A 22,603-nucleotide genomic window follows, 5' to 3' on the forward strand; every position below is an offset into this window, starting at 1 on the left:
TTATACTGAATGCCCTTTATACTGTTTTAGAAGTTTCCTTTTATTTATAGTTTTAAAAGTGAATGGCTGTTCAATTTTATTCAGTGTGTTTACTGATTTAATCACACAGTTTAACTTGTTAATGTCATTATTTAAATAAGATATTGATAGATGTTATTTTTTAATACAAATGATCAATTTTTAACAATCTGTAAGATATTTTTATGCTAATTGGTCACCTCAGATTTTGTGACCTTTCTTGTGGCAGTTTTGTTCATTTTTATTTTGCTAGCAAGCATATCTTTTGGATTGTCACATTTATTTGTTCAGAGCACTGTGCAATATTCTTGTTTTAACTTCTTTAGTATCCTTAAAAACTGTTACTATATCTACTTTTTATTGCTAATTCTGTAAATGTGCATATTCGGTCTTCTCTTTTAATTAGACTTGTAAGAAATTTGCCTACTTTAAAGTTAGTCCAGTGTACTTTAAGAAATCTGTACATCTGGCGTCTGAGTGGCTCAGTCTGTGAAGCAGCGACCTTTAGTTCAGGTCATGATCTCAGGGTCCTGGGATCAAGCCCTCTGAGCCCCATGTCATCAGGCTCACTGCTTGGAGGGGAGTCTGCTTCTCCCTCTCTCTCCTCTCATCCCCCCCCCCTTTCAAATAAATATATAAAAAAATCTTTAAAAAAGGAAATCTGTAATTTATTAATGTCCTTTTTCTTATCTAGCTTCTATTTAATGTCATACTAGTTCTAGATTTATAAATTGAGTGCTTTATTTTCAGGCTTTCTAATTTTTTAAGTTTTTTTTTTTTTTTTTTTTTATTCATGAGAGACACAGAGAGAGAGAGGCAGAGACACAGGCAGAGGGGGAAGCAGGCTCCTCCCAGGGAGCCCAGTGGGGGACTTGATCTCTGGAGCTGGGATCACTCCCTGAGCTGAAGGCAGATGCTCAACCACTGAGCCATCCAGGCATTCCTTCAGGCTTTCTAGTTTTAAAAACATTTAGAGTTCTGCATAATTTTATATTGCCTTCTATAAACTTAGATATAAAACTCTTATATTTATTCATTTCTATGTAATTTTTAATTTTAGTTTTGATTTCATTTTTGATTCCATTATTTTTAGAAAGTGTTCCAGCATTTGATCATATTAGCCCTGGGATGTGTATTGGTAGACCCACAGAAACAGTGCTAGATCTGATCATGGCTATATTGTTAAGAACCACGTAGAGCAGCTAGCTCCTTTTTGGGGGTCATAAGATATAGCAACATATCTTGCAACCCTAGAGATAGCTCCGTAAATTCACATTGTGAGAGGCATATGACTTTGTGACTGAGTGAATATCAGTTTGACATATCACATCTTATCTCTTTCTAGACCTTCATTATTAAAATTGAATGCCAGGCAAAATCATCAGCATTTTACATTTAGCTTTCTTCCTCCTTTCCTTTTCCCTTGTCAGCCAATATAGTTGAATTTTCCTAAGTAAAAGACAAATAGCATTTTTGAACTTTATTATACCCAGTATATTCAACATTGCTTATCTTATCACTTCATAATAACTCAAATAGATTATTAGAGTATTTGTAATAATACTTTAAACAATATTCCACATATATGATTTTTTCAAATTATATATATCTGTGTAAGTCCAATTTCTTTAAAAAATATATGGAAAACAGATCACTAATTTTGTTACAGTTATGCATAAAAAGTAAGTAAATATGTTTTTGCATGAAGTCCTGGCACAGAGTCCTTTGAGGGAGACCCACACACTTTAATTCAGGAACATGGAGATTTGACATATTTTACCCATTCATTATCTGTTTTGCATATTTCTGGATCATAGTTACAGCCCTTAAAATTAACAGTATTGGATAAGGAATTTCTGATTGGTGAGTTTTCAGTATGATTTAGGTGCTAGTAGATCTGACTATTTTTGTTTAAACTGAAACTACATAGGACATTCTCCAGGATTACTGTCTGCTTCTTGACTAACTCTATTAATACCATCTAACAGATTAGGAACAGTAAGAAAGAAAAATAGTGCAATAAATTCAACAAAATGAATATTTTAAAATAAGAATCTTCTATGGGGATTCAATTACCTCTTTCTGGAAGCTAGAGACTTTATCCAATTTTTTTTTTCTGACTTGCTCTATAACTTTAAGTAACGTATTTAACTTTTTCTTGTTGATTTTTCTTTTTGTAAAGGAAAGCAGCTTGAATTATATCTATTTTCTGCAAGTACTGTTTAGGTGAGGAATTATCTTCATAAAATTGTGTTTATTAAAAGATGCTTAGCATGGAAAAAGTAAACCATAACAAAAAATAAATAACAAAGCAAAAAATAAAAATGGTATTTATATGTCATAGAACAAAGGTCCAGTCTATATTCTCAGTTTTTGCAAATTTGTGATAATATGGCTGCAGAACACTTTTATAATGGTTCTCATTACCATGTTTGATTTTTTTCAGACTTTCTCAGAAGTCTAAGCTATCATTAGGACAAGCTAATCAAAATAATAGTAACTTGGATAGTAAAGTTTATATATTTGGGGAAAAAATAAAACACAGCAAGGGAAACTATCAAAATGAAAAGGCTGTCTACCAAATAGGAGAAAATATTTGTAAATTGTGTATCTTATAAGAGGCTAATATCCAAAATATACAAAGAACCTCTACAACTCAATTGCACCAAAAAAAAAAAAAAAAAAAAGACTACAAATGGGCAGACGTTTTGACTACTTTTCCAAAGAAGACATCCAGATGGCCAACACACACATGAAAAAGGTGCTCAACATCTATAGTTATCAGGGAAATGCAAATCAAAACCATAGTGAGATACTGCCTCATACTTGTTAGTATGGCTTTTATCAAGAGGACAAGAAATAACAAGTGTTGGCAAGATCGTGGAGGAAAAAAAGGGGTCCTTGTACACTGTCGGTGGGAATGCAAACTGGTACACCCACTGTAAAAGACAGTATGGAGGTTCCTAAAATAATTAAAAATGAAACTACCACATAAACGAGCAAATCTCTTTCTGGGTATTTATCTGAAGAAAATAAAAACATTAACTCAAAAAGATATATGCACCTCTATGATCATTGCAGCTTTGTTTACAGTGGCCAAGATATAGAAATAGCTTAAGTGTCCATTGATGGATGAATGGATAAAGAAATTGTGGTAAATCTACAATGGAATATTATTCAGCCATAAGATATGAAATCTTGCTGTTTGTGATAACATGAGTGGACCTTGAGGGCATTATGCTAAGTGAAATAAATGAAAAGAAGACAGATACTATATGATCTTTCTTAAATGTGGAATCTAAAAAACAAAAAGCAAGTTCATAAATACAGAGAACAGCTTAATGGTTGCCAGAAGCGGGTGATGGAGCCATGAGAAATGGGTAAGGAGGGTCGAAAGGTGAAAAGAAAAAATTAAAAAGACATTAACAACAACAGAAACCCACATATGCAATTTTCAGAACTATCTTATTTTTTATCCAGCTACTAACTTGTGACTTTATGTTAGAGTACTCTGCAATGGTAAATGTTGGGTCCTGCAAAGAAATAAAGTTCACTTATGACAAGAAAAAAAAATATTGTAGCCAAAAACAAAGCACAGATTCATTTAACCATCATAAATTTACTTGTTTTTAGGGAGTTAGAGTTTGCAGAGTTTTTTTAGCAATAAACTGGAAGAGTTATTAGAAGAGGCCCTCACAGAGGGAAATCTGAGAACTAATCTCCGTGTTGTTCTTACTTTGATGAAAAAACAAAAACCACAGGAACAAGCCACATACTGAGATTTTTTAAAAAAAATAAACTGTATTTTGGAATAACTAGATTTTTAGAAAAGTTTCTGAGCTAGAACAAAGAGTTTTCATATTCCCTCCCCCAATTTCTCTCATTATTACAGTATTCTATTACCATAGTACATTTGTCAAAACTAAGAAATACACAATTACAGTGGAGTCAGGATAGGGTATCCGTCTTTTTTTTTTTTTTTAATTGTAGTAAGAACACTTAACATGAGATCTACCCTCTTCAATTTTCAGGTGCACAATATGATATTAGAGCTGTAGGCACAGTGTTGTACAACAGATCTCTGGAGTTTATCTTGTATAACTGAAACTTTATACTCATTGAACAGCTCTGCATTTCCCACTCTCCCGCTAGCCCCTGACAACCATGGTTTACTCTCTGCTACTATGAGTCTGATTACTTAGATACTTTGTGTAAATGGAATCCTGAGGTATTTGTTCTTCTGTGACTGGCTAATTTTACTTAGTATATTGTCTTCTAGGTTTATCCATGTTGTGGCATATGGCAGGATTTCCTTCTTTTTAAAGGCTGAATAATATTCTATTGTATGTATACACTGCATAGTTTTTATTCATTTGTCAATGGACATTTAGGCTGTTTTATATCTTTTTTTTTTTAATTTTTTATTTTATTTTTTTATTTATGATAGTCACAGAGAGAGAGAGAGAGAGAGGCAGAGACACAGGCAGAGGGAGAAGCAGGCTCCATGCACCGGGAGCCCGATGTGGGATTCGATCCTGGGTCTCCAGGATCGCGCCCTAGGCCAAAGGCAGGCGCCAAACCGCTGCGCCACCTAGGGATCCCTTGTTTTATATCTTGACTTCTGTGAATAACGCTTCAGTGAACATGGGAGTGCAGGTAATATTCCTTTTTAAAAAAAATTTTTTTTCTTTATTTATGATAGTCACAGAGAGAGAGAGAGAGAGAGAGAGAGAGAGAGAGAGAGAGAGAGAGAGAGGCAGAGACACAGGCAGAGGGAGAAGCAGGCTCCATGCACCGGGAGCCCAACGTGGGATTCGATCCCGGGTCTCCAGGATCACGCCCTGGGCCAAAGGCAGGCGCTAAACCGCTGCGCCACCCAGGGATCCCCCTTTTGATATTCCTGATTTCAGTTTTTCTAGATATATGTCCAAGAGTGGAATTGCGAAATCATGTGGTTATTCTGTTTTTAATTTGGTGGGAAACTACCAAACTACTCAAATTATTCTTTATGAGTAGCTGTACCATTTTATATTCCCACCAATAGTGTACAAGGGTTCCAGTTTCTTCACATTCTTGTCAATACTTATCTTTTGGGTTTGTTTTTGTTTCGGGGTTTTTTTTGATAATAGATATGAGATGATACTTCATTGTGGTTTTGATTTGCATTTTTTTGGTGATTAGTGATATGGAACATCTTTTCATTCAACTGTATGTAGGCCATTTCTATGTCTTCTTTGGAGAAATGTCTTTTCAAGTCCTTTGTCCATGTTTTAGTTGAGTTCAGTTTTTTTTTTGCTGTTGTAAGAGTTCCTTATATATTTTGAGCATTAACCCTTTATCAGTTGTATGGTTTGCAGATATTTCCTCCCATTCCTTAGGATGCTTTTTTATTTTGTTGTTTCCTTTGCTATGCAGAAGCTTTCTAGTTTTATGTAGTCCCACTTGTCTACTTTTGCTTTTGTTCCCTTTTGTTACTCCGTAAGATTCCAATTTTATTCTTTTCCGTGTTAATAATCCAGTTTTTCCAACACCATTTGTTGAAGAGTCTACCTTTTCTCTGTTGTGTGTTCTTGGTACCCATCCTGAAGATCAGTTGGATGTATATGGTTGGATTTACTTGGGGCTCTTTTCACTGCTACATTACTCTTAGTCTGTTTTTATGCCGATATCATTTTAATTACTGTAGCTTTGTAACATTTTGAAATGAGGGAGTGATTTCAGGAAAACAAATTCAGCTTTGTTCTTCTTTCTCAAGATTGCTCTATTTAGGGTCTTTGTGCTTCCATATAAATTTCAGGATTGTTTTCTTCTTTTTTTATAAAAAAATTCCATTGGTATTTTGATAGGCATTGCTTTGACTCTGTAGATCACTTCAGGTAGTATGGACATTTTACCAATATTAGGTCTTTGAGTTTGTGAATATGGGATGTCTTTCCATTTATTTGTGTCTTCTTTAATTTATTTCATCAGTGTTTTATAGTTTTCAGTGTAAAAGTTTTTCAGGTACGTTACTATTAATATCAATTTTTTCCATTATTGTTCTCTTTTTTAGGATCCATAAAAAAGAATACCATATTACATTTAATTGTTGCATCTCCCTCATCTTCTCTGGGAGAAGACTGTTTTTCTGAGAAAAAGACTTCTGTGTGATAGTTTCTATTCTTGCCTTGTTTTTCATGACTTTGATAGTCTTGAGAAGTACTGGCCAGATGTCCTGTAGAACATCCCCCACTCTTGTATTATACATCTCCGTCACAATTCCTGGGTGATGAGGTACATTGTCAATGAGCAGTAATATTTTGAGAGAACTCTTTTTGTGTGTGTGTAGTAAGTCTCAAGAGTAGGCTTAAAATATTTAGTAAACCATGTTGTAAACAGATGGGCTATCATACAGGCTTTGTTGCTCCATTTATAGAGCACAGGCAGAGTAGATTTACCATAATTCTTAAGGGCCCTAGGAGTTTTGGAGTGGTAAATAAGCATTGGCTTTTTTACAACTTCAATTCACCAGCTGTATTAGCCCCTAACAGAGAGTCAGCTTATCCTGTGAAGCTGTGAAACCAGACATTGACTTCTCTTCTCTAGCTATGAAAGTCCCAGATGGCCTCTTTTTTCAAGAGAAGGTTGTTTAATGTACATTGAAAATCTCTTTAGTGTAGCCATCTCCGTTATTTATCTTCAGCCAGATCTGGATTGATGCAGCTTCTGCATTAGCACTTGCTGCTTCACCTTGCACCTATGTGTTATGAAGATGGCTTCTTTCCTTAAACCTCATGAACCAACCTCTGTTAGCTTCAAACTTTTCTCCTTCAAGTTCATCACCTTTCCCAGCCTTCACAGAATTGAATAGAGATAGGGCCTTGTTCTGGATTAGACTTTAGCCTAACAGGAATGTTATGGCTGGTTTGATCTTTTATCTAGACCACTCAGGCGTCCTCAATATCAGCAGTAAGGCTCTTTCACTTTCATATTATTTGTGTGTTCACTGGACTAGCACTTTTAATTTCATTCAAGAACCTTTCCTTTGAATTCACAGCTTCACTAACTGGCACAGGAGGCCTAACTTATGGCCCAGCTTTCAACATACTTTGCTCACTAAGTTTAACCATTTCCAGCTTTTGATTTAGAGTGAGACATGTGGAACTCTTCCTTTCACTTGATCATTTAGAGGCTATTGTGGGGTTATCAGTTGTCTTAATTTCAGTATGGTTATGTCTCAGGGAATAGGGAGACCTAGGGAGAGGGACAGAGATGAGGGAATGGCCAGTGGGGGGAACAGTCAAGTCAAAATACCCACAACTTAATTAAGGTCATTATCTTATGTGGGTATGACTGATGACACCTCAAAACAATTAACAACAGTAAAATCAAAGATTACAGATCACCATAATAATGATAATGAAAAAGTTTGAAGTATTGTGAGAATTACCAAAATATAACACACACATGAGTTGAGCAAATGCTGTTGGAAAAATGGCTCCAGTAGACTTGTTCAGTGCAGGGTTGACATGTACCTTCAATATGTAAAAACATATAGTATGTGTAAGTACAATAAAACAAAGTATGCTCATACTAACCCACAGTCATACAGTTTTAATAATAAAGGTAAACAACTTTTTTTAGAGGAAAAAAGTAACTCCTTCCTGAACAGCTATGTGTCCGTGATTACCAAGAAACTGTTTCCTTCCAAATTCCAGACCTAACACAGTATTCTGTGTTTTTATTCTTGGGAATAAAAATAAAATAATTTCTAGCAAGTACATCCCAGCTCCAAGTATTTGCCATGCATGAGTTCCAGATGAATGTGAATCAATACAATTGATTTTTATTTTTTATTTTTTATGAGAGACACACAGAGAAAGGCAGAGACATAGGTAGAGGGAGAAGCAGGCTCCCTGCATCAGGAGCCTGATGCAGGACCCGATCCTGGGACCCTGAGATCAGCACCTGAGGACAAAGGCAGATGCTCAATCACTGAGCTACCCAGGTGCCCCAATAAAGTTCTTACTGCAGCTCTTGCTACTCACCTGAGGATATACTAAATTTAAAATACTCAACTTAGGTTCCAAATAAAATGTATCTGAAATAATCAAGTTTTTTTACTCACACATCGGTTTTTATTTTTTTAGAGATTTTATTTAGATTTTATTGGACAGCACAAGTAGGGGGGAGCAGGAGAGGGAGAAGCAGTCTCCCTGCAGAGCAGGGGCTCGATGTGGGGCTCAGTCCCAGGACCCTGGGATCATGACCTGAGCCTAAGGCAGATGCTTAGCTGACTGAGCCACCCAGTTGCCCTACACACTGGTATTTAATACTATTTTCTCATGTATGTGATATCCATCTCTAGTATTGTGGAAGTTAAATTATCACAACATCAAGATCAGAAACTTATGAAGTTTAGGGATTTAAAACACTGGTGTATCAAGAAATGAGTTAAAGTTTCTCTATATTTCTACTCTTGATCTTTGTATTTTACTTCAAAAAATATTTTAAATTATTTATTCTATTCTCAGTATTTTGAGAATGAATACTTCATGTGGGATGCCTGGGTGGCTCAGTTGGTTAATCATCCAACTCTTCATTTCAGCTTAGGTCATGATCTCAAGGTTGTGAAATCGAGACCTGTGTTGGGCTCTACGCTGGGTTGGAGCATGCTTGAGATTCTCTCTTTCCCCTGCCCTCTGCCCCTCCCCTCTGAGCTCTCTCTCTCTCCCTCAGTGTCTCTCTCTAAAAATAAATAAATATTTTAAAAACATCTCACTTTTCCTTTTGTTCCCCAGCATCAGCTCTCTTGTCTCTCTCTCTCTCTCTCTCTCTCTCTCTCTCTCTCTCTCTCTCTCTTTGGCCATCTATGAGCTGGCTCTTGAAAAGATAAAGTAGAAATTAATGTTCCCTCAATGTCCCTTGTTATGTATCTTTCCAAAATATTAACTTTATGGCAAATTCCCTGAAGTAATTCTCTCAACCTATTATAGTGTCTGAAAAAGTTCTTTGTTTCTACCTTATTCTCCCCAGTTTGAGAAGGAGCCATTTTGCCTTTTATGCACTTTCAGTTCCTAGGTCCTCAAAGGAAAATTTATGCTTTTTGATTTCTGATGCCAGTGATGTTAGCGGCTTCCTCCCGGCTCCTCACCACCCCCCCCCCCCCCCCCCCCCCCCCCCCCCCCCCCGCCCACCTCAACACACACACAGTGACATTGCTCCCTAGCTTTCTCTGTTGTTCTCAGAGGTGGGTTATTCTCAAAAAGACGGTGTGCTTCTCCTTCTTGGGGTTAGACCACACACTGGTCCCAGGATCTGACTCTACGTGAAATGATGTTGCCCATGGTTCTCCTAGTCCTGAAGATAAGGTATGCTTTCTGAGAAAAGCAGAAGTGAGACTTCCCTTCATAGGTCAGAGCCATCAGGTGGCCCCACGTTACAGATCAGGACTTGCACAGGGAGAAAAAACTTAAAAGACTCTTCAGTAATGACTTATTTACTTAATACTTATTTATGTATAATAATCCTTAATCATTTTAAATAAAAACAAATCCCTTCATATGTATCCTGGAGTACTTGCTCAAGTTCTTTCCATTGATGTCTTCTCTAGGAAGCCTGATAAAACAGGTGAACTCTCTTAGCCAGGTTCTTTGATGTCTGTTTTCGTCTCTGCAGAATTATGAATTAACTCTATGAGAACTAAAATCATACCTTCAAAACAGAATTTTTCCCCTGTCCGTTTATTTAACCCAGTAAAATAGAACAGAGTGTTAATCTATCTGATCTTACACAAAGAAGTTAACCTATGCAAAGTGCCTCATTTATAACCAAAAGAGGCCTAGTCACACACTGGTTATAATTTAGGAAAAGAAAATGTGAAAGTTTCATACTTCTAACTATTCACCTAATAAATGCTTACTAATCTCCTGTATAAAGGTGGAGTTAATGATTCACAGTCGATTTTTCTGTGTGTTGTGATTTTTTCTTTACTTGGAGTGATGAGGTTTCAGAATTGAACTATGAAGACACTACTGAGTGGTATTTATACTTTTACAAAATGAGAAAATTGGGGCAGTTAATAGGAACAGAACTCACTTTTTCTATTTGAAGTTAATTGATTTCTTTAGTGTACAGGCACTGACTAATCCAAATAAATATGGTCAATCAGAATATGGTAGTCATAGCTTTGGAGCCCACCATTGTATTTTCAGTTGCTAGATGATAGTGGAATTGGGAAGAGACTGCTCAGGGATTAGGGTTCCTCTCATGAGGAAGAATTTCAATTATAACTACCTATATGGCCTGGCCACTACCTGCCAGTGGAACATCAACCCTGATCTTAATGCGGGTCATTTGGCAGATTCTACAATAGGGATAAGTAGGGATGCTGTGAGAGCACCCAAGAGAGATCCCTAGTCAAATCTTGTTGATGGGGTGGGACAGAGGCATGTAAGTAAATACATTCTGGAAGAAGTAGTTATGTGATATGTAAAGAGTGAGCTGGAGTACACTTAATAGAAATGAGGTGGGACCTTATGGCATAATGTGAAGCCATATGCAGTCCATAATCAACTCACTATTCCTGGCACAGAAATGGGATCTGAGGTGTGAGGAAATGGGGAGAGTTGAGGCAAGGTTGTTCCAGGCCTTGTATCCCAACTGAGGGCTTAGGCTCTGCCCTGGCACATTGGGGAACTACTGAAAGGTTTTAAGCAGAAAAAGAACAATAAAATACTCATTTTAGAGAGATTATAGAGATTATAGTCATGGCTATGGGTTGGAATGGAGAGACAAGGCTGGACACAGGTTGACTAATAGGTATGTTACAGCACTGTAGGGAGAAATCATAAGGCTCTTAAGTGAGAAAAGTTCGAGTTCAAGAAATACTGGAAAAATTGGAGTTTTTTGTGACTGAATGGCTGATTGCACATAGGTAATGAAGGAACGGCGAGAGATAAGGAAGTTTCTGGTGTGGACCTTGATGTGAATGATTGGCTACTAACTGAGATTGGGAGTTAGTAGGTAGATGAGATTTGCCTTGGTAAAGATACTTATTTTTGACCGTACTGAGCTGAGGCATGAGTTGAGGTAAAGGTTTTTGTTTCTCACACAGAACCGAAAGAAGGATCCCTGATTAGCAGCCAGCTCTCTTCTGTGCAGTAATTTGGGGACTGAGATTCATTTATCCGTGGCTCCACCATTTTCAACATGTAGTTGACAGATGGGAAGAACATGGAGCATAGTTCTTGAAAGATTTTATGATCCAACCCTGGAACTATTATGTCACTTTCACCTACTTTCTGTTGGCCAGAACTTATTTACATGACCAACCCTAACCTCAAGGAAAGCTGGAAAATGTCTGTGCCCAGGAACAAGAGGAAACATTTTTGGGAATTAGCTTATATATTGTGCCACCTGATGACTAGAGACAGGGGAAGATGGAGAAACTGGAGCAAGATCCCTGAGAGAACAGGAATAAGAGAGTACTAAAATGAAGTTTTGAGTTTGTCCAGTTGCAGCTTTTTGACAAGCTTTTCTTTCTTTTTTTTTTTTTAAGCCCATATTATGATTGGTGGCTGATGTTTGTTATAATTTGTTAACTTATGTGGCAATAGAGACTGTAATTATATTTCTAGCTCCATACTAGCTGGTTTACATGATCAGTCCCTCTATCCTGGGAAATACAATTAATCTTTGAAAGGAAAATCACATTTTTCTTGTTTTTGAATACAAAGTATAATGCAGAAAAGAGAAATATTTGTGCTGTAACTTTGTTATAACTTGGCAAAACTAAGATAAATTATAAGTCCTTTTCTCTAAAACAGAAGTCTGACTTCTCCTTTACGTTTAAACACATAATGATATTACATTTTTTTATTTTCCTTCACTCCTGCCCTTTAGCTAGGAGCATGTTTAGAGGCCCTTTCTTATTTAGAGCATTTTTTAATAGTGGGGAAGTGAGATAGAAATAAAGAGGCTTACATTTGGATTGAGGTGGGTACTTAATGCTCTGGTGTTTCATTTTGAGCCACAAACCCTAGTTTTATTAATAAATCACTCTTCCCTTTTTCTTCCAGTCAATTAATGGTTTTCAGTGAGTCACATGGCATTCATTTAAAATGCTTTAAAAATTGTTTCTATATATTGTATGTTGTTTCTCACCTAAGACCAGAATATAGGTGACAAATCTGCAGATAAGCCATTACTACTTATATACTAATGATAAAGGTGATGGAAGACTCATTTTTAGTATGTTTTATAACGTATTTTAAACAGCATTTCACAGAACTATTCAAATGTATTCATTTTACCTTTTTTGTAAAAACCTTAAAACATCACCAAAGGTCATGTTTAGAACTTGAATTACTGTCTTTGGGAGTGCAATTTAATATTTGTACTTTGATGCATTGAAGGTTTTTTTTAATGTTTTTTTTATTTTTTTTTAAGATTTTATTTATTTATTCATAGAGACAGAGAGAGAGAGAGAGAGAGAGAGGCAGAGACACAGGCAGAGAAAGAAGCAGGCATCAGAGAGCCTGACGTGGGACTCTATCCAGGGTCTCCAGGATCACGCCCTGGGCTGCAGGCGGCGCTAAACCGCTGCGCCACCGGGGCTGTCCTTTTTTTAATGTTAATAACAATTCTTTTACTTTCAAATTCTCGTGTTAGGAAATAGGATCAAAGTAATAAGTAAATTATATTTAAAATAATTGATTTCAGTTTAAATCTACTTTCTAGAAATAAGTTAGATATCTGTATTCATCTTTTATTCTTAATTCCTATTTTGGTGCCTGGTTTATAATTGACCTTGAATAAAAAATATTCATGAATTGAGGATAATGCTTGAGTCAGTATCTTTTTAGAAAAATTTATAAGTGTGTCATAATAAAGCATGCAGCATTTCTAGTTCATCTTATTGCTGTGTTCTTTGCATACTTGATACTGGAGTCAGTCCTTCACTGTGCAAAGATGAGTTGGCCATGAAACGAGTATCCAGCAATCATCTCTCCATTATGCTAGCCAGAATACATTTCAGAGCTGAAGTTGCACCATTCAAGAAATGTATGTTTGCTGATGAGACTTTAAAGAAAGCTACACTTTGTGTCACTCTGGCCCAGTTCTTCAATCATGCCCAGAATCTCTTCTTCATCACAGGCCTATTTTTCTCCAAGAATCACTTTCCCTCTTGTGATTTATTTAAAGGTATATTTTTAGCTTCATAACCTCTCTGTTTTATCAGCTTCTTGTTTGTATGTCTAATAGGATGTTGGATTTGGAGGAGGGAGATAGAGATGGCTGTAAGGTCTGTATCTCATCTCTATAAAATGGCAAGCATTGTGTTGGACATCTGGATAGGTAAATTTTGGTATCTGGCACAGTCTCCTGCTTCAAAGAGCAGTAGTATATTATCCTCCTAAGAGACCTGCTCCCTCCTCTCTTGTGCAACTGTAACAGTTTTAACTCTATGCCATAGAACTCATTTAGATGCCACATTATTTTATCAGTCATACTAGCTGCTATAGCAAATAGGACTCCCAATTTCAGTGGCTTAGCACCTTATGTGTTTACTTTTCACTGTTATTGTATAGCACAGTGTGTTTCTAAATAAGTGGGCTCTGCTGTACCCAGTCATTTACAGACCCTGAAGAACTCTGAAGGAGCTCAGTCATTCTCCAAGGTCACCTTGGATGTCAGTGTCCAGATTGCAGAAGGCAAAAGAGCATGAGGAATTGCATGTGAGAGTTTCTTATGGGCAGGAGCCTGGAAATCACAGATATTACCTCCCTTCATTGTCTAGAACTCAGGTACCTGGTCACCCCTGACTGTAGTACAGAATCAGAAAATGCAAGTTGTTGAGTCCCAAAAGAGTGGCTGCTAAAATGGGTTGAAGAGAAGTGATGAATTTCCCACCTGCATTGGAGACTATATGCCTCCTCTAACCCTGTTTCTTTCTGCCGGTATAGATAGAATGAACTGTTTTCCTTCAGTAATTGATTCTGTTTGAGAAATCATCTGGGAACTGAAGTGGAAGGAAATAGGTTATTTTCTTTTTCAATACAATGAATTTACTTTTAAAAACAGGAAAACCAAATATTTGAAGGTGTTTCTGTTAACCTGCTAGAAATACTTTCCATTAGGCGATGCTGCTGCTCTCTTTGCCATGTGGCATGGTGCTGCTGTGAGACACCACCTCTGAGAGATCCCCTGCCCGGCACCAGCCACCTCTTCCTGCCTCTGCTTCCCCAGGCACCATCAGCATGGGCATCCTCATTGCTCTACTAGGACTTGAACAGGCCTATGTTATTAGTTTGATCCATTCACTCCTCACTCATCCAAGCACTTACAAGATGGGGGAAAAAAGTGGAAATGCACTGTGTTATAATTATATCCTAATTAGCAAGGATGAGCAGGGAGGGGAAAAGGCACTTAGCACTAGGCTCTTGGGGATGAGGGAGTGGTGGCAATGCTTATTTTAGATAGAGGAAGTTTGGAGCACCCGTGTGGCTCAGTCAGGCATCGGACTCTATTTCAGCTCAGGTCATCATCTCAGGGTCATGAGATTGAGCCCTGCATCAGGTTCCCTGCTCAACAGGGAGTCTGCTTCTCTCCTTCTCCCCCTTCCTCTTCTGTCACTCATACTCTTTCTCTCTCTATCTCTCTCTCTAAAATAAATAAATAAACCTTTAGAGGGAGGAAGTTTGCTCCAAATTTCCTTAATTACTTGTGGACGCTTTTCCTTCCCTCGATGATGAAGTTTATAAGAAGCCTGTTGTCATCAACTCTAACTCTAGCACTCTGTACAATGACAGGCTCGTACTAGATTCTCAGTAAACCGAATAGCCTGGATGGTGATATAAGTCAATGAATTTATAAATTTTATTTACTCTTCAGTTTTCCATATATTATCTCATGCACTCCTCATAACAGCTCTATGATAGGGCATTCTTACTCTTGGTTTATAGATAATGGATTCAGAGATAATTCAGAGAATTTGCCAGTGTCGTACAGTGGGTTCATAGACTAGATCTCAAGTGTTCTGCACCTAATCTTAGGTATATGGGCAAGAATGTTCCTTTTAGCAGAAACAGAGATGGTTGTTCTGCCATGTTCTGTAGTTCTTTCCGTTCCTGCCAGCACAGTGTTTTGTATCCAGTAGGCACTCTATAAATATCTTAAAATAATTGACAATGATTTAAAACATGTAAATGGGGCAGCCCCAGTGGCTCAGCAGTTTGGCACCGCCTTTGGCCTAGGGCCTGATACTGGAGACCCGGGATCGAGTCCCACATTGGGCTCCCTGTATGGAGCCTGCTTCTCCCTCTGCCTGCGTCTCTGCCTCTCTCTCTCTCTCTCTCTGTATATCTCTCATGAATAAATAAATAAAATCTTAAAAAGTAAATAAAACATGTAAATCAGATTAACCTGAATTGGGACATGCTTGTTGTTAGAGGCTGGCATAAGCTTTTACCCACCATTATTGTGCCACAGGCGAAAAAATTTGCCTCTGGTATATTCTAATTCTAGGATTTTTTAAAATGCTAGCTTAGTTTCTGCTTTTCTTTGACTTCTTCATTCTGCTAGCACTTATAGTCTTCCCAAGGACACTGTCTTGTGGAAGCTGAGACTGGCTGCATGTTCTTACCACAACAGGTTAATTCATTTTCCAATGGACTTGCTTTAGTGTCCTTGGCCCTAAAATCTCAAACTTCCTTAGTATTGGAGTTTATGATAAATATTCATTGGTTCCATCTCTGAATTACTCATATTTCATCCCATAAAGGTAGAGAAAATATATTTCTCTACAGAAACATTATTTTTATTTTATCCCATAAAGGTATTGGTGTTCTCTACAGAAATACTATGAAAATAATATACCTAACTTATTAAAGTTGCAGCTAACTAATGAAGGCATGGCTCCTAGAAGTATAAAATTACACATTTCCATGTAGGTATTCTCACTCAAACGTACATGTCTGAAGACAGACTTACTTTGTACGTTCCATTTCTGTCCTCCTCCCTACCCCCTTCCCCCGCTACCCTGCAGCCATTTCCAGTTCCTGCCCATCTCATTTAGTGGCAGGCTCCAAACCATGAAGACATCCTGACCACTTGTTCCTTTCCTTTATATAATGCACATCTAATTCATGTTCGTCCAGTGTTGGCATTGACCTCTAAAATGTTTCTGAAATCAGAGGATCTGAGACCTCTATGTTTGAAAGCCAAGTGTGAGTGCATTGCCTAATCTCCTTGTAGCTATGAAATTTTGGGGAAGGAGCTGAGAGTTTACTGACAAATCAGCAAGAGGACTTGGATTAAAGAATTAAAAATTTAAGGAGATTTCAATGTTAGAAGACATTTCTCTTCAATATATTTGAATAAGAATTTATTTCATCGTCTCTGGAAACACCTGATTTTTCCAAGACTCTGTAACCAGGAGACAGAACAGACAGTGGGAATTATTCAGAGTATGTGGCCTGTAGAATATGGCTGGTAAATGTTTAATGAATCAGGAGATGGACAGGTGAACAAAAATAGAATGGTGATGGTGAAAGTCCTGAACTCTGCTTCTGTTTTCTGTTTTTGCTTAACAGAAATAAACGTTTTGTTTTGTTTGGCTTATTTTCCTAGGAGCAAGATAAATGCCAAGTTTTAGAAAGGCAGACCCACCTCTTTATATTAATCATTACTAGGGAAACACCATTAGTGCCTTAGCCTACTACCTAATGGCATTTTAATCTGCAGGAAATCCAAGAGAGTGCTTTAGAAAGTGTTTGTAATTGAAGACTCAGTGGTGCCGATTATGTGTTTAAAAAGAAGGAAGTGCATGTCAGGGGTATGTGGATTTCAATCTCCTATTATTGCAATAATGATAAAGTGCCAGAATTCTGAAATGGTTCTTAAGATTTTTCTTATCCACTGATTGTCTTGCTGCCAATATATCATCAAAATACCATTAGCCACATATAATAAAAGTAATATCATAGTATTTGTCCTGAACTTATCCTTCAATCATAGAATAATGGACTAACAGAATATTAATGTCGTGTAGCTACTAGAACTAAGCAATAAAGGTCAATGAGTTTTTCTCACTCATTAGTCCAGTGACTTATTCTTGCCAATTAATTTAATTCTGCCACATACTAGAAGAAGTGAGAAAGAATTATATCTTCTTTTCCATTTCTGTTTTGTAGGGGAAGATGGTGAAAGGAATGGGAGGGGCTATGGATCTAGTGTCCAGTGCGAAGACCAAAGTGGTGGTCACCATGGAACATTCTGCAAAGGTAATGTGTGCTGTGTTTGGAAATTCCCAGTATGCCAAAATCCTATATACCAGGCCACACAACCGTGGTTTTTATTGTTTTCTCAGGCTTGTCCAAATTGATAGCATTTATATTTTAGAGAGAAAGGTTGCAGATAAAAGCTGTTAGTTAGGATCTTCAGCTAAATGGTTCTTGAACTTTGAGTGAAAGACACAGTGGGGTGTCTTTAATTATTTGCATATACAGTAAAAGTAAAAGCTATAATGTCTTCAAACTCAGTGAAAATGTCAGGGCAGATGTTGAGATTTGGGTTTAAAGATGATTATTGTGGCTGCTCTCTGCGCGCAAAATGAAAAACACAACAGAATATGGCCTTTTCACAACATTTATTTTCAAGGGGACAGTATGGCTTCTTACCAAAGTTGTGTGGTGCCATTTTGGGAAGCGTGAGAAAATGGTGGGTGGTGACAGCAAGTGTCCTTATTTTGAAAAGTATGATACTTTTATTTTGATAAATTATCAAAGATTTATTGAGTGCTGATTATGTGTTTAGTACAACCAAAATTATACAAAAATCATGGATCTTATGGAGTTTACATTTGGTGGTGGTGGTGGTGGAGGTGGTGATGATGGTGGTGGTATCATCATCCTATGATAATAATAGCTACCATTTGTTGAGCTTACTGTGTACCAACAGTAGACTAAGCACTCTGTATATATTTGCATGGACAGGCCCATGAACCTGATACAGGTATTTTTTATGGTTTCAGAAACAGCTTCAGAGAAGTTAACTTGCCTGAGGTCACATAACTATTGGAACTGAGATTAGAACTGAGTGTCTGTGATTCCAACGTCCAGTCTTCTAACTCTAGAGCTCTCAATGTAACTATGTTCCTTGTTCCCAACTCAGTGTCCTTGAATCAGTTGAGTTGAGCCTAATTGCCTTCTTGACCTGAATCCCTGGGTTTCTGATGATTTATAAAATTGATACTGGGTGGTACTTTCTTCATTGTCTGTACCCTTTGTTCATTCACCTTTATTTTTTATAATTCTTAGTTTTGTTTTGTTTTAAAGATTTTTTATTTATTTATTCGTGAGAGACAGAGGGAGAGAGAGAGGCAGAGACACAGGCAGAGGGAGGAGCAGGCTCCATGCAGGGAGCCTGACGTGGGACTCAATCCTGGGTCTCCAGGATCAGGCCCTGTGCTGAAGGCAGGCACTAAACCGCTGAGCCACCCGGGCTGCCCTAATTCTTAGTTTTAACACAAAATCTACCTGTTCTCACCTTGAGACCTGCAAATTTGAATGGAAGTGTTAGTTCATTTGTCCGGTTTTTTCTTAATTTTTTAATTAATTAATTAATTTATTTATTTTTGAGAGAGAGACAGAGAGCATGAGAGGGGAGGGGTAGAGAGAGAGAGAAAATCTCAAGCAGGCTCCACGCCTAGCATGGAGCCCGGCACCAGGCTCAATCTCAGGACCCTGAGATCATGACCTGTGTTGAAATCAAGAATCAAATGCTTAACCAACTAACTAAGCCACCCAGGTGCCTCTTGCCCTATTTTTATTTGGAGATGCAGTATCATGGGAGAGCATGGAGCTGGAAGATTTGCATCTGTCTTGCTTCCCATGAGGGAGTTCTGTTAGAGTGATGTGTGCCATGAAATGGTTTTGTTGTGAAAATTGTAATAAAAATGAAAATATCCTAAATTGTTTTGTAAACAGTGGAAAGTGAGCAGTAGAGCATAAATATGAAACAATAGAAATGAAACCAACACAGGTGACTTCCGAAAGATGCCTTGCAAAAGCATCCAGAATACTTCGTTTCAGAGGCAAAAGGATGCCAAGCATGCAAATCAAATCCAAATCTTTTCTGGAACATAATGTCTAATTTGGAGAAAACTCATTCTGACTTCCTTTTTGTTGTTACTTTAATGTTGATGCATAGGCATTGAAGTGCGACTCATTTTAGATTATTTTTGTTCATTCGTTTTCTAAACATTGAGGCCTGTATTTAGCAAATTCTTTCTCTTTCTCTCAATTTTTTTTCCAAAGTCTTTTCTTTCATCTCAGCCAGAATTTCTAAAAAGAGGAAAAGAAATGATTCTTCAAACTTTTGATTAGAAATCCCTTATTAGGGATCCCTGGGTGGCTCAGCGGTTTAGCGCCTGCCTTTGGCCCAGGGCGTGATCCTGGAGTCCCGGGACCGAGTTCCATGTCGGGCTCCCGGCATGGAGCCTGCTTTTACCTCCTCCTGTGTCTCTGCCTCTCCCTCTCTCTCTCTCTCTCTCTCTCTCTCTCTCTCTCTCTTATGTCTATCATGAATAAATAAAGAAAAAAAAATTAAAAAAAAAAGAATGAAGCTACCAATTTCCTAAAAAAAAAAAAAAAAAAGAAAGAAAGAAAGAAATCCCTTATTAAAATTTTTTACAGAAGCAAGTTATTTTTACTATTTTCTTCTTTTTAGGCAGAGTTTTTTGGTGTCTAGCTACCTTTTTTTCTAAGGCTTCTTTTCATCTCCTCCTTCATGTCCTCCTTCTTCCACCCTCTAAAAATGGCAAGAAAATGAAGGAGCGGTTTGAGTCTTCATTAGCTACAAGTCCCTGTGCTTGGCATTGCACATACTGAATCTCGTCAGCTTCTCAGTGACCCTCTTCAGTAAGACTGGGATGTGGGCAGGTTGAGAAACTTGTCCAGGTATGTGATAGAGCTAGGAGTCTCACTCAGTTGGGTCCAGTCTGTGTTCATCATACCCCATGCTGCTGAGGACGATGCTATGTCCTCACCAGAGCTACCTCTGCACCAGTGTTCACCCTCATCTGCCCTTTTCTGGAAGTTTCAGGTCTCAGAATGTTCACTTTCCCTTTTTGAATTTCCCCTAAGGCCCTCCTGCTTTGGTGAGACAGATAACCTGCAAAAATACCTGTTACTCTAGGCCCAGAATGCTATTCCTCAGATACCTACTTCACTTGCTCCCTCAGTTCACTCAGGTCTCTGCTCAAGATATCACAGAAGCTTTTCCCCAACTATTCTAGAAAACAGAAGTACCCTTCTCTTGTGATGGACCTTCATCACCTTCTTCACCAGAATGTAAGTTCTGTGAGGGCAGGGGTGCTATCCATTGTAAGAGCTGAAGAGAATCATGTCTGATGCACATTAGGACTCAGTAAATACTTGCTGAATTAATGAATTCTTCAAATAAAAATGATACTTTGAACAAGTAGAGCACTTTTAACTTTTTTGAAGCAGTTTCATTGCTACTGCCTCCACATCTTATCATTACAATACTCTTGTGAGGTAGGTCTCGTCGTTTCCCTTGCAAAAGAAAACAAACTCAATGTCATAGAGGTTAAATATTCCCATAAAAGTTAAGTACAAAATTAGGAGCAAAATCAAGCCAAGAATCCATGTATCCTGCCTTTGGGTTCCCATTTTTTTTAATAAGCTTTTTTGTCTGGCAGGTACCATCACCACCAACAACATAAAAGAAAGTGTTTTGTTCTCAGTATTGTGCACTGGAAATGTTTCCTAAGGGTATAACTTTCAGAGCACAAAAACAGAGAAACTCAGTCATAGTTGTCATTTATTGGAAACAAGCAAAGCTTGGGTACCTATTTTAGGTAGAGAACATAAATGAAAGCTCTATTTCTAAAACAGGTTTAGATTTTATTTTTATTACAGTAGGAGGCCTGGATCCTGAAAGGATAAAAAGAATCATAATTATATTGTTAGGATGTTGGGAATAAATCTTTATGAATAAGTTTTGATCAAGTCTAATCTATATCTGATAGCAAAGGTGTCATACAGAAATCTTGAATGCAGTTTTATGTTGTCTTTACTTTTTATGGAGAGAAATAATAAAAAGTAGTTGAAGTTTATTAGTCCTATTTATTTTGGACCAAATGTGTTACCAAAAGCCAACAAATGTGAAAGATTTTTTAAGAAAATTCTTCCCTGGGAAACATTCTTTCCCTGAAAATAATTTTCAGCAGCATTGAGAAGTATATTCCAAGGTAAATAAAGTATTTCTTTGTTGGAATAATTTATAATTAATATGATTTCAGCTGGTTTAATTTTTTTCATTCATAAAAACTTGTAAATATTTTATTTATAATTTGTTAATAAGACTATTTTGTGACTAGGATCTGTTAGAAAAAAAAAATATTTACCTTTAAAAAATAGAAATCTGGGATGCCTGGGTGGCTCAGCAGTTTAGCGTCTGCCTTTGGCTCAGTGCATGATCCCAGTTCAGGGATTGAGTCCCACATCAGGATCCTATGAGGAGCCTGCTTCTCCCTCTGCTATGTCTCTGCCTCTCTCTGTGTGTCTCTCATGAATAAATAAATAAAAATAAAAAATAGAAATCCTTACATGGTTTTACCTTTTTATTTTTCCGTTAATGATGGAAATGCCTGTCAAAAAAAAATTGTATAATGGAAAAGAAAAAAAGCAGAACACAGTCCAACAACCAATAAATCTCTTTAAAATGTCTTATAGAAATTTAATTAAGCTAATAAATCTAAATTCTGAGGCTTTGAGTATCCAGTTCTTGAAAGGAAAACTAACTCACAGAGAAGCTTTCCTGTGTACCACAACAATTCATGAATGGAAAGAAAATCATTCCTGTTCACGCCTGGGTTGTACCATCCTTAGGCTAGAGATCATAGGATGCAACCTTTAGAGAGAAAATAAAAGGCCATGATAAAGATTTTTGTGTTATATTTAAGAAAAACAGCCTTCTAGTCTAAGATCTCAAAGCCCTGAAGACTGTTTTCAGGGTACTGCCTTGCTGTTTGTACCGTCTCATTTGGTTAGCCTTCCCCTGGAGAATGTGCCTGTAACCACAAACTGTTATTACATCCACATATAAAAACTATTTGTAGTAGCACCTGTTCTCTACTTCAGAGCTCACTGACTCTTTCTACTTAAGTCCTTTGTGCTTTGTTGGAATCCCTACCAAATAAGTGCTGTGCAAAGGCCAAAAATACCCCAGGAGCATAAACTCCATGTGAGTCATATCATCTTGTCCTTTTACCCTGCACACCCCGATTTCCTTTAGTTAGCCAATCCCATTTTTCTTTTCTGCTTACCACACCAATTGTCATAGTGATCTGACAGTACTATGTTTTGTAATATGACATTCCCTAATAGATTATGTCTGTGAGATGTGTGTTGGTATGTGTCTGTAATATAGAAGCTGCTTTTCACTTGGTTTAAGCATTGAGATCAGTGGGGAGAAGGAAACGCAAGGGACAGTGACATTCAGGCTTCTTTTATTATGTTTTGGCAAAAGCCCAAAGAGAGATCTGTCATAGGTTTCGTTGTGCCACCAAAGTATTGCA

At 37.4% G+C, this 22,603-nt stretch overlaps 1 protein-coding gene across 1 annotated transcript in view; it reads left to right on the plus strand.

The window, feature by feature from the left end:
- OXCT1 (3-oxoacid CoA-transferase 1) overlaps positions 1-22,603 on the plus strand; it is a 134,450-nt gene that overhangs the window by 90,758 nt on the left and 21,089 nt on the right. Inside the window, exon 14 of the mRNA XM_038535212.1 lies at positions 17,193-17,282. Within this exon, the coding sequence (XP_038391140.1) occupies positions 17,193-17,282 (90 nt within the window). The remainder of the gene's footprint in view (positions 1-17,192; positions 17,283-22,603) is intronic.

Source organism: Canis lupus, chromosome 4 (assembly GCF_011100685.1).
Source record: "Canis lupus familiaris isolate Mischka breed German Shepherd chromosome 4, alternate assembly UU_Cfam_GSD_1.0, whole genome shotgun sequence".
Lineage (NCBI taxonomy): Eukaryota > Metazoa > Chordata > Mammalia > Carnivora > Canidae > Canis > Canis lupus.